Raw genomic sequence first — 18,453 nt, 5'->3', positions numbered from 1 at the left:
AATCCGGACGTAGCTAGTCCTTAGGATAGATGAAGGATCGCCGCACTGCGCCTCGACCACGGCAACGTGATGGGTGGCTTGGGGAGAGTTAATTTCTCTTAGATCGGGTTTAAGCCCAACTTGGTCGTAATCTGTAGCGACCCCCAGGGCGGCGATGCGATCCAAGAGCTCGTTTACGGAAGAGAGCTCCATTGGATCTAACTGCTCGACGAGTTCCGAGCTGACGTGAAGATTGCTTTTGATGACCCGAGAGGTCACCGTCGGCGCAACAGCCGAGCAGGCGGTCATAAGAAAACCACTTAGCCGGAGAGTTTGGCCGACAGCCAAGGCTCCCTTAGTAACGGCGCCGTCTTTAAAGACGGGAAGAGGCATCCTTCCTGATTGCGACGGCACAGAGGAACTCTCAATGAAAGCACCAATGTCGGTGTCAAAACCGGCGGATCTCGGGTAGGGGGTCCCGAACTATGCGTCTAGGCGGATGGTAACAGGAGACAAGGGACACAAAGTTTTACCCAGGTTCGGGCCCTCTCGATGGAGGTAAAACCCTACGTCCTGCTTGATTAATATTGATGATATGGGTAGTACAAGAGTAGATCTACCACGAGATCAAGGAGGCTAAACCCTAGAAGCTAGCCTATGGTCTGATTGTTCTTCTACAGACTAAAACCCTCTGGTTTATATAGACACCGGAGAGGGTTAGGGTTACACAAAATCGGTTACAATGGTAGGAGATCTAAATATCTGCATCGCCAAGCTTGCCTTCCACGCCATGGAAAGTCCCATCCGGACATGGGACGAAGTCTTCAATCTTGTATCTTCATAGTCCAGGAGTCCGGCTGATGGTATAGTCCGGCTATCCGGACACCCCCTAATCCAGGACTCCCTCAACCACCCTACGGGTGACGGGGAGACTCGGCTGGATTCTTGTCTGAAGACTCCATGCCTATGGCAGAAGGAGCTCATCAACCTTCCGAACTGGACGCCTCCGCCTCCTCCTCCTCCTCCGGCGAGTCAGGGCACTCCGCCTCCTCCACCGCCTCCTCCTCCGGCGAGTGACGATCAGGGCACTCAGCCTCCTTCTCGGCGCATGGCGGCACTCCGCCTCCTTCTCCGCCTGCGCCGACACGCCCGAGCAGCCACCAGCCTCCTCCTTATCCGCCTCGCCAGCAAGGGCGAAAGAGACCCGCCGCCGCCCCGGCTGCTCCGGCGCGTCATAGTCCTTCTCCTCCGCCTCGTAAGCAAGCACGAAAGAAGACAGCCGCAGCCGCTCCGTCGGCTCCAGCGTCTAGCAGTACATCCAGAGGCGAGAGGCAATACAGATACGGTCCACCTCTCAAGCCTCAAGAGAAGTTACCGTATGAGATGACCGTGGAAGAAAACAAGAAGATCGTGCAAAAAGAAGTAAAGGACTTCTTTGAAGGGGCGAAAGCAGAGAGACATCCACCTCCGGAGGAGAAGGTAGATCCGGTGAAAGCAAAGCGCACTATCGATGCCCTGAGGAAACCAACAAAGTCTCCGCCGAAAACCAACTATGAGCGCGCTACTGAAAAGGTATATCTCGAACCGAAGCGGTCGGGAAGTACTGTCAGTGATCAAAGGTTAAAAGAACGACGAGCAGCTGGGAAAAAATTGCCCAGCTCGGCGAACAAGCGAACCAATCGTGCCCCCCGCTCAATGTGTCTAGCAACATCGTCGCTAATGCTTCGAGGATGGTGCCGGGTTATAACAATCTTGGAGATTACCTGCCCGACGATGTAACTTATGATTTCTTGGAGGTGGACAAACATAGGTACGAGTACGGGAAGCCTCTCGTCAAAGATGAAAAATCTCTAACAACGATAATGCGAAGATTGCATGATTGGTACATGAAAACCTGCAGAGAGTCTGGGGGGACGAATACTTTGTATCTGAGAGTTAAAGAGGAGCACGACCTCGTCGGAATTGATCTGTTGTGTGTTCCATTTGAGGAGTTCTTCCAGTTCTTCAATCAAAAGGTCCTCGATAAATTAACGGTCACTTGCTACTATCTGTAAGTACTACTTCTGTCATTAAGTCTCTATATATAGCTCGGCTCTTTCATTGCATGTATTTATAATTATCCTCACTATATTATGCAGGTTGAATATTGTCGAGTGCAGAAAAGCAGAAATGTATGATATTGCATTCATTAACACAAATCTCATAGATGAATTTCAGGTTAAAAAGAGCGCCAAAGATGCCGAGGCCAACTTGCTCAAATCATTGATAATAAATCAAAACAAAGATTTAATACTCTTTCCTTACAACTTCGAGTGAGTGTTACTGTCGTGTGCATATTCGGTTTCCCTTATTACTCGAGCGAGGTTATAGTAATGTAATTGATGAGTTATGCATGCGTGCGCAGCTTCCACTATATTCTCCTGAAGATTAAGCTTGAGCGGGGACTAGTAACCGTCTTAGACTTGAGACGAAAAGATCCCGGGACCTATGCGGACATGACTAAAATTCCCAACAAGTAAGTTCAATCGATCATTATCGCACCATATCGGCACATTTTTGTTCATTCCCTGATATCTCAAGTAATAATTATTTTCTTTGTCTTGCAGGGTTTGGAAACAGTTCACCGCAGAAGCTCCGGGACTGCCGAAGGAGCTGCGATATACATACCCGAAAGTAAGTACTACTAGCTAGCTAGTTGCGCGCATCTCCCGTTGATTCTAGCTACTTTCATCAATGCAATTTATAATGCTTCATTATCAGTTTGATTGACCTCTATTTCTCGTAAAGTGCTTGTGGCAGGAACAAAGGAATGATTACTGTGGATACTACGTGTGCGAGTTCATCTACAACGCGACTTGCAAAGATAAGCGGGGCTACTCTAAAAGACAATATGATGTGCGTAAGCAATAATATTCACAATTTCATTTTATTACACCATCATTTCTGTTGAGTTTCATTCATATATATGTATTAACCCCCTTCTTCAAATAAGACGTGGCAGATGCGGAATGAACTCCTACCACAGGATCGCATGAAACCAATTCAAGAGGAATTGGCAGGATTCTTTCTTGACCACGTCATCAATAAAGCTGGAGAATACCATGTGGAAATTGAGTTCAAATGCTAGGGGATTGTAAGAGATCTTACATATTGTATATGTATGTAGCCAGTAGCGTCGGATAGATAATACGAAAACTTGTTGTTCGTCCAATCTCTCGGAGAAGGAGAGGTCGATCACTTCTCTCGGTATGCATGACGAACTTCTGTACTTAATGGTTTCCTTCACTTTCTTACTAGCTAGCGTGTCGAGGGCCTCTCTATACGTATAGTACGTAGCGTCGACCAAGCACGGAGATAAGAGAGGACACTTCTCTCTATTAATTAATTAGCTATCTAACACAATATATGAAACACCTTAATTAACCATACAAAACCGCCAAATCCACCCTCCCCCCTTTCAGAAAGAAAAAACAAAAACCCTAGCCCCTGAACAGCTGCCGCGTGGATGCCTATTGGTCCCGGTTGATGCCACCAATCGGGACTAAAGGGCCTCCTGCCTGGGCTCGCAGCACCGGCCACGTGGAGGCCCATCTGTCCCGGTTCGTGTAAGAACCGGGACTAAAGGCCTAGGCATTAGTAACGACCCTTTAGTCCCGGTTCCCCAACCGGGACAGATGGGCCTTATGAACCGGAACAAATGGCCCTTTTTCTACTACTGTTTCATTGCAGTCTTGTATGCATAAATTGCCTGCAGACCCCGCCATCTGTGGTTTATGGTGGCCGAAGGAATGGCCATTGAGGGTGGAAAGTCCTCCTTACTGGCTGAAAAGCTCTGAGACTGGAGTATATGGAAAACCTGCCCCTGAGGATTTTCAAGCAGAGTATGAGCACTGGAAGTGGGTGATAAGCAATTCTTATATGGAAGGCCTGGGTATTGATTGGTCTGCTATCAGAAATGTCATGGACATGAAAGCTGTGTACGGAGGGTAAGAACTAATAACATAGCATGTCATCATTGTTCTTTTTCTTAGCACTGTAAAGGAATACTTCTGCCATCCAGTCCGCAGTTTTCTTTGCAAGTCTTGGAGCAGGAAAATGCAGCGTACTGCACTATCTGATATTAATCCGTGTCATCCCCTTCCTGTTGTAGGTTTGCAGCAGCTTTGCATGCAGGACATGAAGGTGTGGGTCATGAATGTAGTTCCAATCGACTCACCTGACACGCTCCCAATCATATACGAGTGCGGGCTGTTTGGACTCTACCATGACTGGTACGAGTCATTTAGCACCTACTCCCTCCGTTCGGAATTACTTGTTACAAAAATGGATGTATCTACAACTAAAATACATCTAGACACATCCACTTCTTAGACGAGTAATTTCGAATGTAGGGAGTACCTGAGAAGCTACGATAATAAATGTTAGGCTAGGCATCGAATGTGATGTGATGTGATGTATGTAATGCATGATGATTATTGTTCATGTTGTTACGGGTGAGTAGGCTCTGCAAGATTGAGCCTAACATACATACATACAGGTAATAAGATGAACAAAGTCGCTGATGAGGTGCATGCATTTATATATTTGTTTTGTTGAAAATCATTTCACAAAGTTGAGACATTTTTTTGTTTTTCAATCTCAAGCAGTGCCTAGTTTTTATCATTATTTTTTACTTGTGGTAGGCCTCAGAACATAGCAAGATTATGGGCCATTTGGTTCGTTGCCTCGTTCATGTTTGGTGCATGTCCTGAGGCCTGGAGAATAGGAGCAAGTAGTTAGCCTGGATGGAGCATGAGGCAGCACGGTTAGCCATTTTGGACGCCTGGTGCATCAGCCTGAAGATAAAACAGAGGCGGATGTGGGAGAAAATAACGACAAGCTTAGAGTCCACCAGGCCAGACCCAACCAAACGCCTCTTCTCAGGCACAAAAAATTCACAGGCATATTCTGGCCTGGTGAGGCAAGAACATCAATTTTCTCAGGCACAAAAAATTCACAGGCATAATGTCGAGGAAGCCAACCAAATTACAGTAGCTCTCAACCCACAGAATCAAACCATGGACAAAGTCCTCAACATGCATAGTTTTTTAGTCATCAGCTGTACCATGATAATTCTCGTCTTTCTAACTAGACATCATCACGATTCAACATTCCAAACTAAGGAACCACGCCTTCATGCCACCACCAGCTCCATTTAAACTAAGGAATTAACTAACCATCGCCTGCCACTCGACATCACACAGCACCACCAGCTCCATTCTTCCTTTGTGCATCCTCAGTTCCTACAAGACCAAATGGCAGGCATGAGAGAAAAGATAAATGGAGCCAGTCAAATCTGCCATAAAAATAATTATGCTTTGCCAAACCTATGCCTAACAAGAGGTTCCTTTTTGTGCACAGGTTGACAACTACATGCTCAAATTTAGTATATATGCAACAACAAGAGCTGCTACATAAGATTTGACAAACTAGCAGCAGCAAGAAGCTAGGTCGACGCACCTTCAATAACCATTGAGTACAAGATCATCCTTGTCAATGGCAAGACGAGACCAAGCAACAACTATCTTCAATGTGGAGCCGTCAACTGAGCACTCACAACTATCTATCTGACACTGCTTGATAGGAAATTCAGCGTGATATTTTCGAACAATATTGAGTCCGGACTCTGAGTAAGCTTCTGTGACGACTCGGAGTGTGCCCTGCAATCCCACTGACACGACATTTCTTGACAAAGAAAGATACCCATCTGATCCCGCACGCATCCTTTTAGCACGGCGGTCAAGCAAAACGACTTCTGCCGCGCATCCCTCCGTTGCATCAGCAGGAGAAAACAAGCAAGAAACTTTACATCCATACTCAAAAGGCCACTCCCCTTCAGCAGAAACACCTACAATTGTGGCCTGGATTGCTGGAGCAACTCGGCCGAGGCTTATCTCTGCTGTACAACAGCGGTTACAGATCTGCATGGTATCATATGGCATGATGGAGCGATAACTTTGGTTGGAAGTGAACCATGCTGTATCTTTTAAATTTGCTCCATACTTCAATTTCAGTTCAATTTGAAACATCACAGGCTCTTCAGCTACAATTGCACGAGACGGGCCAATCAAGTGCAAAAAAGGGTCCTACAAGCCATGTTCATCAACATCAGTCACACACATCATGCAAAATAACAATTCAGTTTAACTAGACATAGACTAACAGATATTACATGGCCAAAATCTGAAAAAAAAATAGTTCGAGAAACATAACAGTGGCATGTGCCCTGCTATCATCCAGAAACAGCCTCGGCAAGTGCGAGACTACTTTAATTGCTTTTCTTGCTGATTTGCTCTATGCTCACTAAATATGGCAGAAAATTTTCAACGGTGCAGGTCAGTACATACTCCCTGGCCTGCATAACTTGCCTAAAGCTGATACCGACTAGTTTGAACCTTAAACGAATCTGATTGCACAAAACAATTCCAAGGTATGTAGGTAACCAAACAACTCAGTTTAAACTACAAACATAATGCAACAATTATAACTTAATCCTTTGTCACACAACAAATGCTCTACACATAATCCTTTATAACAATTAGACGAGAAGATAGACATTATACAAACCTCTTGGTTAATTCTTTGGCAGTCTGCACTTGACCGGCAGAAGAGAATGTTGCGGTTGTGGTCAAAATCATCCCGTGCAGCGACCACGCCATAGACATCAATGGGCCAACTCAGATTAGGATTCAGATTAATGAGCTTGATTGAGTAGATCTCCAAGGCAGGACCAGCCACGGACGATAATGGGAAGCTTCCAGGCGTGGAAGTGGTAAACTGCATAGGACTCAATGTTGCTGCAGCACAAAATTAAGAGATTGCGGACGGTTAGAGATCGAGCTATTAATAAAATGAGCAGATTAAAATCAATGCATATATAACAAGAGTTCTACTTTGCTTTGCAGTGATATATACAAAAAGGAAAAGTGCATTGAATTGACTGAGGCCCAATTAAAGAGAGGAAAAGATAGCTAGATGACAGTATTTATTTCTGCTTACTTATGTCGTCAAAGCAACCATGTCTTCCTGTCGAGCTTCCCCATGTAGCCTCCCAGCCGGCACAGTCCAAACGATCTTCACCCTCTTGCTTGTCAGCAGCAACAGATTTGTGCCTCTTGATAAGCTCCGAGATGCCCACAAGTGCATTGGATATGAGACGCAGCTTATCAATCTTGTCGGAAGATATGGGGATTCTGAGTTTTTGTAGAATGGATGCGAGAGAGTTGAAGCGGTAGAGCAACTGCTGCGTCTCGACCAGCAGAAAATCCATCACCTCCTCAGTGTTGGAACCTAGGTAAGGCAAATTCACCTTCTTGAGAAGATTTTCATCGAGGGGCAGGTTAGACATGATCTGCTCTTGACAAGTCCTGTTTCCAGCCAATCCCCGGGACTTGACCTCTGTCCTCAGGAACGAGATCTCCCTCTTAAGCATCCCAAGGTGGCCGGAAAGAACACCAACCAAGTCATTGGCCATCTGCACCATCTCCTTGCCGCCGGCATCCCTCACCGGCTCCTTGCTGGAATCCCTCTCGTCCATCTCATGGCTGGAACCGGAGCCGGAGCCAGAGCCAGAGCCAGAGTCAGAATCAGAATCAGAATACATCTCCATCCACGACTGCCTCATCACCGTCAAGAGTGCTTGCTCCTTGGTCCAGAGTATCTGCTCCTGATTCAAGAGGCACGCCTTTTCCTTCACAAGCAACGACCAGCCTACAGCAACCTCCACCGTGGAGTCGCCAACTTGACACTCAATCCTTCTTGTTTGGCACTGCTGAACAGGGAAGTTGAAGTGACCTTCTCGAGCAATACAGCGACGAGATTTTCCATATGCTTCTATGGACACTCTCAGCGTCCCACATGATTCAACTGAAACGACTCTCCTTGAGAGATGAAGGTACTTGTCTGGTCTTCTGTGCATTCCTTTACCACGGTGAGCAAGAAGCACAACTCGCCTGCAAGTCTTACCAATGACATCTGTTGCCGCAGCAGGAGACCAAGAACACACAACTCGGCATCCATGCTTAAAAGGCCAACGCCCTTTGGTAACATGTACGCCCACAATAGTAGCCTGGAGTGATTTATCAATCCGGTCAAGGGTCACCTCAACTCTACAGCTCTTGTTGGAGAACGACAAGGTACATCCATCATCACCATCAGTTACGCTGGCCAAGGAAGAGAAAAAACCATCTGTACCGCCATAACAACCCCTACAGCTCATCAATGTTTGAGACTCTGCTCCATTGGCTACTTGGAGATCAACTTCAAACTCAACATGGTCCGAGGCAACAATAGCACGAGACGGACCAGTCAAGCATAAGCAATCATCCTGCAAGCATCATATCATTATTATAAACACCTAATCATAATGTGCTACATAGTCAGGAGGAAGAAACAAAGGAAAATAGAACAGAAAACTGAATACACTACATACTTCTCCATTGAGTTCTTGGTAGTCAAACCTTGACCGAGAGAATAGAATGTTGCGGTTGCGGTCCACAGTGTCTCGAGCAGCAACCTCGCCATACACTCTGAGTGGTCAGTTCAACCCTTTTATACTCTTTATCTTGATTGAATAGATTTGCATGGTACTGCCGGTGATGGCAGCAGGGGAAGGGTTGCTACCAGGTGTGTAGTGTGTAAACTGCATAGGGCTCAATATGGCTGCAGCACCAAAGATAAGCGTCAAATGTCAGAATTCTAATATGAATAAGAAAATAAAGTAAGCAAAGTACAAACCCCCTATGTTGCTGAAACTACTGCCCAGATTTTTACCACTAAAGGTGTTTGCCTGTCAGAGATGCTGGCCATTGACGTTGCCAGTGACTTTAGTCCCACCTCGGATATGGGAGGGGGCTAGGACCACCTTATAAGGAAGAGTGCCACACTCCCTTCAGGCTAGTCTTTTGGGATGTGGTGGGCTCTTTGCTTGTAGTGGTGTGTTCGATGCACACCGAAAACGTCTGAACATATGCCGGATGCTGGGAGCTGGGCATGGGACGCTAACAATTAGTATCAGAGCTGGGCCTCAGTCCGCCCTGTTTAGGGGGATGGGGTGTCAGAGACGCTGGCCATTAACGTTGCCAGTGACTTTAGTCCCATCTCGAATATGGGAGGGGGCTAGGACCACCTTATAAGAAAGAGTGCCACACTCCCTTCAGGCTAGTCTTTTGGGATGTGGTGGGTTCTTTGCTTGTAGTGGTGTGTCCGATGCACACCGAAAACGTCCGAACATATGCCGGAGGCCGGGAGCTGGGCCTGGGACGCTAACATTGCCAATGGATGTTTTAGATTGATGTACCAGCAGATCCAATGAAGGAGCTAATCAGACAAATATCTGAGTGAAAATTTGACGAGGCGCTTACGATAGCTCTTCAAACAAGTCATGTCTTCATGGTGTTTTGGTTGTGCTCTCACCTCTCATTTATTAGACACATTAAAAAACTGAAGTGTAGTTTTGTTAGCTAATTCCCTGTTCTCTTCTTGCCACATTAAAAAACTGAAGTCGTGTTGCTGTGGTCATGCTCTGTAGAGAGCCAATGGTACCGCTCTTTAGTGGTTTAACTGTAGGTTATTTCTTAGGAGGGTCATTTTTGTTCTACTAAGGATGGAGTTATTACTTCTTTGTTGATTATCAGTGTGAGCTGTGTTAATCTGTCTTACACCACTGGCTTGCTTGCATTTAAATCGTCGTCAGCTACCAGATGGTACTTTAATATTCCTACTCCAAAAATTGCCACAGTGCTTGAAAGGATAGTTTCATCTTCTACAATTAGAACTTGTTAATTTAGCAGGTTGTTGACTGATTCACAAGTATAATATGTAGGAGTTTACTACTATATATTAATGCTGCATGCAGTGTTTCTAATTAATTTGCGATATAAAAAATCTGCTTTATCCATAAAGGGAGAATGCTGTAAGTTCAAGATTCGAATTACTGAGGTGATTTTCACGTACGACTTGTGGCACAGAAGTTGCAAGGATTGCTGGAAAGAGGTTCAAGCAGAGGGGGACACTTATAAGTGTCCATGCTGTCCTGTTACTACACCAGTCCCAAGGTATCGCAGTATTACAATTGATAACATTTTTTTCAGTCAATTATTCAATATTACGCAACCCACCTGACAGTTTTATCCTGGCAGGCACAAAATATCTTTAAATGCGACAAGACAGCGAGCCTAAAGATCCAATGGGTTCAGCATTTGCACAATTTAAATTTATCATGGCAGGCACAAAATATCTGTAAATGCGACAAGACGGCGACCCTAAAGATCCAATGGGTACGACATTTGTGCAACTAACATTTGAGGATCACAGCGAGAGAATATCAGAGAAAAGGAAGCATTGTGGTGCATGAAAATATTACGAAAACTAGTAGATACGAGCAGAAAGTTAGTTACTTACTTGTATCCATAAATCCACCGCACCGTCCAATCCTGCTGCCCCACACATTTTCCTAGGATTTTCGATGATTGGCTAAAAATTGTTGCTCGATGTCCATCCTTTTCTTGAGATACTCCATTGAGGATACGTCCTTCTCCTTGTCCTCCTCTTCCTTGGTCTTCTTCACATGAACATCCTCACAATTGTTCTCCTCATGCTCCTCCATATCTAACCGGGCCAAGGTGTTGTTGTAATTATCAGGAAATCGACAATATTTTCTGAAAAGACTCGACAAATCGATCTGCCCCGGCTGCTCCTCTGGCTCTGGCTCTGGCTCTGGCTCCGGCTCCGGCTCCGGGCTGAATCCCTTGATGTGCATATTCAGTTTGGTTGCTGTATTGCACAATTCGGTGGCCTTGTAGGAGCAGACGGAGTCATCGGATTTGTTGAGAAAATATAATGTAGAAAGCATCCGATGACCCAGGTCCTCCATACCTTGGAGGATCAGGTTCAAGTAGTCTGCAAGTGGATTCTCATTGTTGTCCCGAGAAAAAGTAGCAGACTCCGTTGTGGCGATCGTCCAGGTTGTTTGAGAATCAATCTCTTTCCAGAGAGAAAAGGTGGGAGTAAGTGAGCCAAGCAGGTCTTTGCGCTCCCTCTCCACGGATATGATCTCCTCCATCAGGGACTGGTGCTGCGCCGAATCCCTGCCCATCTCCTCCTCGCCGGAATCCACCACCGACTCCTGCTTCTTCTTCTTCTTCTTCTTCTTCTCCTTCTCCTCCTTAATAATCATCAACTCCTTGAGTCCTTGTCCAGCTCCTTGTTGCGGCCCTGTTGCGGCCGGAATCAGAATACAATTCCTTCACCTTCCCTGAGACGATCTCTTGCGAGAGGTACAAACGCTTCTTACTGAGTTTCCTGTGCTTCTTCTTCAGATCCCGCACCGTCTCCTGCTCCTTGCCGGAAGCCTCCTCCGTCCATAACTCGATTTCCATCTTCTCGAGTTTCCTCCCCAGATCCAATCCAACTCGATTTCCGTCCCCTCCTCCGTCCAGTTGAGGGATCCCCCCTCCGTCTCCTTACCGGACTCGCTTTCCATCTTCTTTCCTCCTTCCCCTCCGCCTCTTTAAACTCGATTTCTGGTTTTGGTGGGCTGACAAGAGAAGAGATGCCTAACCACACCGCCGCCGCCACCGCTCGCTGACATTCTCACCACGGCGCTGGGAAGGATCAGGTTCATGGGAATGCGTGAGAAACTTGGTGTCATCACGGGAGCCCCTTTGTCATGATGTCGACGAATTGTTGTGCGGTGGGGACATGAAGAACACGCAGCTGTCCCAACGCAACTTTCTCGCGGACGAAGTGGATGTCAAGCTCGTTGTGCTTGGTGCGGGGGTGATGTACTGGGTTGGCAGCCATGTACACCGTGGAGATGTTGTCGCAATAGGTGACTGTGGCGGTGGGCAGGGGTACGCGCAGTTCGCCAAGGAGCTGGGGCAACCAGCAGCACTCTGCCACCACGTTGGCAAAATCACGGTATTTGGCCTCCGCGCTCGAAGGTGACACCGTTGGCTGCCGCTTGGATGACTAGGAGACGAGGGAGTCGCCGAGGAAGACCGCGTAGCCGGACGTGGAGCGCCGTGTGTCGGGGCACCCCCGCCCAGTTGGCGTTGGAGTACGCCACGAGGTTGAGCTCGTCAGAGCACCGGAGATGAAGCCCGTGTATCGGGGTACCGCGCAGGTAACGGAGGATCCATTTGACCAACGCCAGATGGTGATCACGGGGATCGTGCATGCAGAGACAGGCTTGTTGCACAGTGTAGGCGAGGTCCGGCCGCGTCAGAGTGATGTACTGGAGTGCGCCTACAAGGCTGCGGTACTTGGAGGCGTCGCGGACAGGCACGCCGTCGCTGGCAGACAGCTTGGCACTAGTAGAAAAGAGGGCTTTGGTTCAGGCCGGGTCAGCCCATTAGTCCCGGTTCAGTCCAGAACCGGGACCCATGGGGGCATTGGTCCCGGTTCATGAGCCCAGGGGGCCGGCCGGGCCACGTGGGCCATTGGTCCCGGTTCGTCTGGACCTTTTGGTCCCGGTTGGTGGGACGAACCCGGACCAATGGGCCTGGCTCCTGGCCCACCACCATTGGTCCCGGTTGGTGGCTTGAACCGGGACAACAGGCTGCCCTTTAGTCCCGGTCTCGGTTCGTGCCACGAACTGGGACCATTGAGGTGCCTATATATACACCTCGCCGCAAGCAGAGCACTCCACTGCTCTGTTTTTCTCTGGCCGGGGAGGGGAGGGCTTTGTGGTGCAATAGCTCACCTCCTATGCACATGAGGTGTTTGATGAAATGCCCGAGCCACACTAGTTAAGCTTTCTCCTCTCGAAGCACGACCTCCGAACTCTATTTTTCCCGAGATTTGTCTAGGTTTATATTAGCGGCCCGTCACGCCCCGTCCCCGTCTTCACTGTCGTCGATCGCCCGCGCCGATCTTGTCGCCGGCACCACCGTGGTGAGCCTCTTGTTCTTATCTTCTTTCTGAAAGAAAAAAATCTTTCTTTAGATAGATACTTGTCTAATTTTCTTACTATTTTATTGCTTGTTATTATATAGTGCGATGGTTTTGGTATCCGCCCCCGTCGGCCCTCGTCCTGTCTATGATTCGGATGTGGTATATATTATCTTTATAACTATTGCTTCATTTATTGTTTATGAAAATTATGCCGTCCAACGTGACATAGATTTTATTTATCTAGGAGGTACGTGAACCAGAAATTCCAACCGACCCTATTGTTGAGAGGTTAAATTTAGTTGAAGAAGAAAAAAATTTCTTGAAGGAAAAAATAAAAAAAATTGAGGAGGAGAAGATGATATTGGAGTTGCATGTTGCGTATGTCGTCGGTGATCACAAGATCAAGATGGATGCAATGCGCTTGAAGATTAGAAAGATTAGAAAATATGACATTCATACCGAGGCTTGGTATCATTATGTCGTTGGATCAATTGTTACCTTGGTTGCGATTATGATCGCATTTGTTTTTGCATTGAAATGCTTTACATAGTTTCAATGTATGGTTTAATTAATTTAGATGCTCTGGAGAGCTTTATGTTGTTAGATGAGAACTATGTATGTACTTTGGTTTTAATATGATGATGAACTTCTATTAATTTGGTCACTTAATTATCTATTTATGATGTTCTCTAATGGTTTTTGACACACTTAATTATATATAATGCACGCAGATGAACCGGCAATGGATGTACGGTGACACACACACCTCCGAGTACATTAAGGGCGTGCATGATTTTCTCGAAGTGGCTGAGGCAAACAAGCAGAATGGTTTTATGTGTTGTCCATGCCCTAAATGTGGGAATACGAAGTCTTACTCTGACCGGAAAATCCTTCACACCCACCTGCTTTACAATGGTTTCATGCCACACTATAATGTTTGGACCAGGCACGGAGAAATAGGGGTTATGGTGGAAGACGGCGAAGAAGAAGAGGACGATGACAACTATGTGCCCCTGAATACGGTGATGCTGCAACGGGGGAAGCTACTGAAGATCAAGAGGAACCAGATGATGTGCCCAATGATGCTGCAACGGGGGAAGCTGCTGAAGATCAAGAGGAACCAGACGATGTGCCCGATGATGATGATCTCTGCCGGGTCATTGTCGATGCAAGGACGCAATGCGAAAGTCAAAAGGAGAAGCTGAAGTTCGATCACATGTTAGAGGATCACAAAAAAGGGTTATACCCCAATTGCGAAGATGGCAACACAAAGCTTGGTACCGTACTGGAATTGCTGCAGTGGAAGACAGAGAATGCTGTGCCTGACAAAGGATTTTCAAAGCTACTGAAAATATTGAAGAAGAAGCTTCCAAAGGATAACGAATTGCCCGACAGTACATACGCAGCAAAGAAGGTCATATGCCCTCTACAATTGGAGGTGCAGAAGATACGTGCATGCCCTAAGGACTGCATCCTCTACCGCGGTGCGTACAAGGATCTGAACGCATGCCCGGTATGCGGTGCATTGCGGTATAAGATAAGACGAGATGACCCTGGTGATGTTGACGGCGAGCCCCCCAGGAAGAGGGTTCCTGTGAACAAGGTTGTTAGAATCGCGATTCTGTTATGCGATTATACGACTTTACGATCCAAACTTACCCATCTGATTCTACGATTTTAGTTCATAAAATCTACGTTTCTACGATCCTGGTAGTGAAGATTTTACGATTTACGATTCTACCATCAGAGCTCCGATCCGATTCAAAATCGCGATTCTGACAACCTTGCCTGCGAAGGTGATGTGGTATGCTCCTATAATACCACGGTTGAAATGTCTGTTCAGAAACGGAGAGCATGCCAAGTTGATGCGATAGCACAATGAGGACCGTAAGAAAGATGGGAAGTTGAGAGCACCCGCTGATGGGTCGCGGTGGAGAAAAATCGAGAGAAAGTACTGGACTGAGTTTGCAGGTGACCCAAGGAACGTATGGTTTGGTTTAAGCGCGGATGGCATTAATCCTTTCGGGGAGCAGAGCAGCAATCACAGCACCTGGCCCGTGACTCTATGTATGTATAACCTTCCTCCTTGGATGTGCATGAAGCGAATGTTCATGATGATGCCAGTTCTCATCCAAGGCCCTAAGCAACCCGGCAACGACATTGATGTGTACCTAAGTCCATTAGTTGAAGAACTTTTACAGCTGTGGAATGGAAACGGTGTACGTACGTGGGATGAGCACAAACAGAAGGAATTTAACCTGCACGCGTTGCTGTTTGTAACCATCAACGATTGGCCCGCTCTCAGTAATCTTTCAGGACAGACAAACAAGGGATACCACGCATGCACGCACTATTTAGATGACACTGAAAGTATATACCTGGACAAATGCAGGAAGAATGTGTACGTGGGCCATCGTCGATTTCTTCCGACCAACCATCAATGTCGAAAGAAAGGCAAGCATTTCAAAGGCGAGGCAGATCACCGGAAGAAGCCCGCCATGTGTACCGTTGATCACGTACTTGCTATGGTCAATGATTTACAGGTAATCTTTGGAACGGGTCCTGGCGGACTAGCTGTTCCGAATGACGCTGAGGGACACGCACTCATGTGGACGAAGAAACCTATATTTTGGGACCTACCCTACTGGAAAGACCTAGAGGTCCGCTCTTCAATCGACGTGATGCACGTGACGAAGAACCTTTGCGTGAACCTGCTAGGCTTCTTGGGCGTGTATGGGAAGACAAAAGATACACCTGAGGCACGGGAGGACCTGCAACGCTTGCACGAAAAAAGAGAAAGAAATCTTCTTTGAATGCCTGCTCAGTATGAAGGTTCCGACTGGCTTCTCGTCGAATATAAAGGGAATAATAAATATGCCAGAGAAAAAGTTCCAGAACCTAAAGTGTCATGACTGCCACGTGACTATGATGCAACTGCTTCCAGTTGCATTGAGGGGGCTTCTACCGAAAAACGTCCGATTAGCCATTGTGAAGCTATGTGCATTCATCAATGCAATATCTCAGAAGGTGATCGATCCAGAAATCGTACCAAGGCTAAGGAGTGATGTGGCGCAATGTCTTGTCAGTTTCGAGCTGGTGTTCCCACCATCCTTCTTCAATATCATGACACACGTCCTAGTTCATCTAGTCGACGTGATTGTCATTCTGGGCCCGTATTTCTACACAATATGTTCCCCTTTGAGAGGTTCATGGGAGTCCTAAAGAAATATGTCCGTAACCGCGCTAGGCCAGAAGGAAGCATCTCCATGGGCCATCAAACAGAGGATGTCATTGGGTTTTGTGTTGACTTCATTCCTGGCATTAAGAAGATAGGTCTCCTTAAATCGCGATATGAGGGGGGACTGACTGGAAAAGGCACGCTTGGAGGGGACTCAATAATATGCAGGGACGAATATTCTTGGTCTCAAGCACACTACACAGTTCTACAAAACTCTACCTTGGTGACCCCGTATGTCGATGAACACAAGAACAGTCTGCACTCCAAACACCCGGAGCAGTGCGACGACTAGATTACATGTGAACACATCAGGACTTTCAGCAGTAGGTTGGAAACACGTCTCAGAGGTGACAAGACTGTTTGTGATGAGCTGTACTTGTTGTCCAGGGGACCATCTTTGATTGTATTGATTTACAAAGGATACGAGATAAATGGGAATACATTTTACACGATTGAACAAGATCAAAAGAGCACCAACCAAAACAGCGGTGTCCGCTTTGATGCAGCAACCGAGAGGGGAAAGGGCACATATTATGGTTACAGAGTGGACATATGGGAACTTGACTACGGACATGATTTTAAGGTCCCTTTGTTTAAGTGCAAATGGGTCAATCTGTCAGGAGGCGGGGTACTAGTAGACCCATAGTACGGAATGACAACAGTGGATCTGAAAAATCTTGGGTACACTGACGAACCGTTCGTCCTAGCCAATGATGTGGCACAGGTTATCTATGTGAAGGACATGTCTACCAAACTGAGAAAAAGAAAAGATAAGGAAGCGAATACATCATACGATGAGCCAAAGCGCCACATAGTTCTTTCAGGAAAAAGGGACATCGTGGGAGTGGAGGGCAAGACAGACATGTCTGAAGATTATGAAAAGTTTCATGAAATTCCTCCCTTCAAAGTCAAGGCTGACCCAAGCATCCTGATAAATGATGAAGATTATCCATGGTTACGGCGCAATAAGCAAATGACACAAGCGAAGAAAAAGTGAAGACTTTCTACCGCAACTATTATGATGATGCCATGCCAACTTTGTAACAGACGAGTATGCTATCATTGTCCGTTTTGTACATGCACATGCTATGTGGGTGAAATTATGATACCATGCCAACTTTCAACTCTTTCAGAGTTCATTTGAAATTCTTTAATGTCTAATGGTTCGGCCCTCGTAATACCATTAATCCCGGTTCGCTCCTTGTCAACTATGTTCTCACCAAGAACACTCAAGCGGGCAGCCACGTGGGCCATTGCTCCCGGTTCGTCTGGACCTTTTGGTCCTGGTTCCACGCACGAACCGGGACCATTGCGCCTCGCCCCTGGCCCATGACCATTAGTCCCGGTTTGTGCCACAAATCGGGACTAAAGGGTTGGTCCTCGTTGCGGTCAGAGTTTAGTCCCACCTCGCCAACCGAAGGGCGCTCACACTGGTTTATAAGCCCCTCCCTCTCTGCCTTGTTGAGCTCCTCTCAAAGTGAAAATAGATGCCCTTATACAGGGAATTTGACCTAAATTCAGACTGAATTTCTCTGAAATTCATAGAAATTTATTATGAATTTAGGTTGAATTTTCTCTATAGGCGCATCTATGCTCATTTTTTTAGTAAAGTTAATCACACACTTGTGATTCACACAAATTTCAAAGAATTCAAATTTTAACTATTTAAATTTGAAAACTAATGGCACTAACAGAAAGTTTATGATTTTTGTGACTTAAAAGAAAAATAATTAAAAATAAACATTAATAAAATAAATAAAAATAGCAACAATAAGTATTTTGTTCTAAGTAGAAACAAAATAAAATAAATAAAGCAACAAAGAAAACAAAATAACAAAATAATTTTTCTAAAACTAATGGCACTAACAGAAAGTTTATAATTTTGCTGACCTAAAAGAAAAAAGAATTAAAAAAGCAAAAAACAAAAGAAAATAAATAATGCAAAAAAAACATGAAAAAAAACTTTGAATTTTAAACACAGTAATTTTAACTATACAAATTTATAATTTTTGAAAAGTAATGGCACTAATAGAAAGTTTATAATTTTTGTGACCTAAAAGAAATATAATTAAAAATAAACTTTAATAAAATAAATAAAAATAGCAACAATAAGTATTTTGTTGTAAGTAGAAACAAAATAAAATAAATAAAGCAACAAAGAAAACAAAAAACAAAAAAAAGTGCCACCTACAGGGCCCCCACGGCTTGAATACGACTAGAAACCCTACCATGGGCCAGGATTCAGGCCCGCAGGAGGCCCAATAGGCCCATAGGCACACAGCGTACGGTTAGGCCCGAAAGCC

General features: G+C 45.9%; 1 protein-coding gene and 1 pseudogene across 1 annotated transcript; one reads left to right on the top strand and one right to left on the bottom strand.

The window, feature by feature from the left end:
* The window catches only part of LOC125538559, a 64,919-nt pseudogene that overhangs the window by 28,435 nt on the left and 18,031 nt on the right, over positions 1-18,453 (top strand).
* Positions 4,953-7,606, bottom strand: LOC125540477. Its single transcript, XM_048704091.1, has 3 exons — positions 7,018-7,606; positions 6,586-6,815; positions 4,953-6,104 (listed from the first exon to the last, which is right to left on the bottom strand). Exons 1-3 carry the CDS (start codon positions 7,553-7,555, stop codon positions 5,481-5,483), a joined length of 1,392 nt encoding a protein of 463 aa, XP_048560048.1. The 5' UTR covers positions 7,556-7,606; the 3' UTR covers positions 4,953-5,480.

Source organism: Triticum urartu, chromosome 2 (assembly GCF_003073215.2).
Source record: "Triticum urartu cultivar G1812 chromosome 2, Tu2.1, whole genome shotgun sequence".
Taxonomy (NCBI): domain Eukaryota; kingdom Viridiplantae; phylum Streptophyta; class Magnoliopsida; order Poales; family Poaceae; genus Triticum; species Triticum urartu.
This window is presented reverse-complemented; position numbering and strand designations above follow the sequence as displayed.

Bases quoted from the DNA above. Each gene is read 5' to 3' on its own strand.
- LOC125540477 (XM_048704091.1), bottom strand. From the start codon at position 7,555: ATGGACGAGAGGGATTCCAGCAAGGAGCCGGTGAGGGATGCCGGCGGC. The intron at 6,816-7,017 runs GTAAGCAGAAAT...TTTGTGCTGCAG, and splicing joins TGGTTGCTTTGACGACATAA to CAACATTGAGTCCTATGCAG. The intron at 6,105-6,585 runs GTTTGTATAATG...CATGGCTTGTAG, and splicing joins GCCAAAGAATTAACCAAGAG to GACCCTTTTTTGCACTTGAT.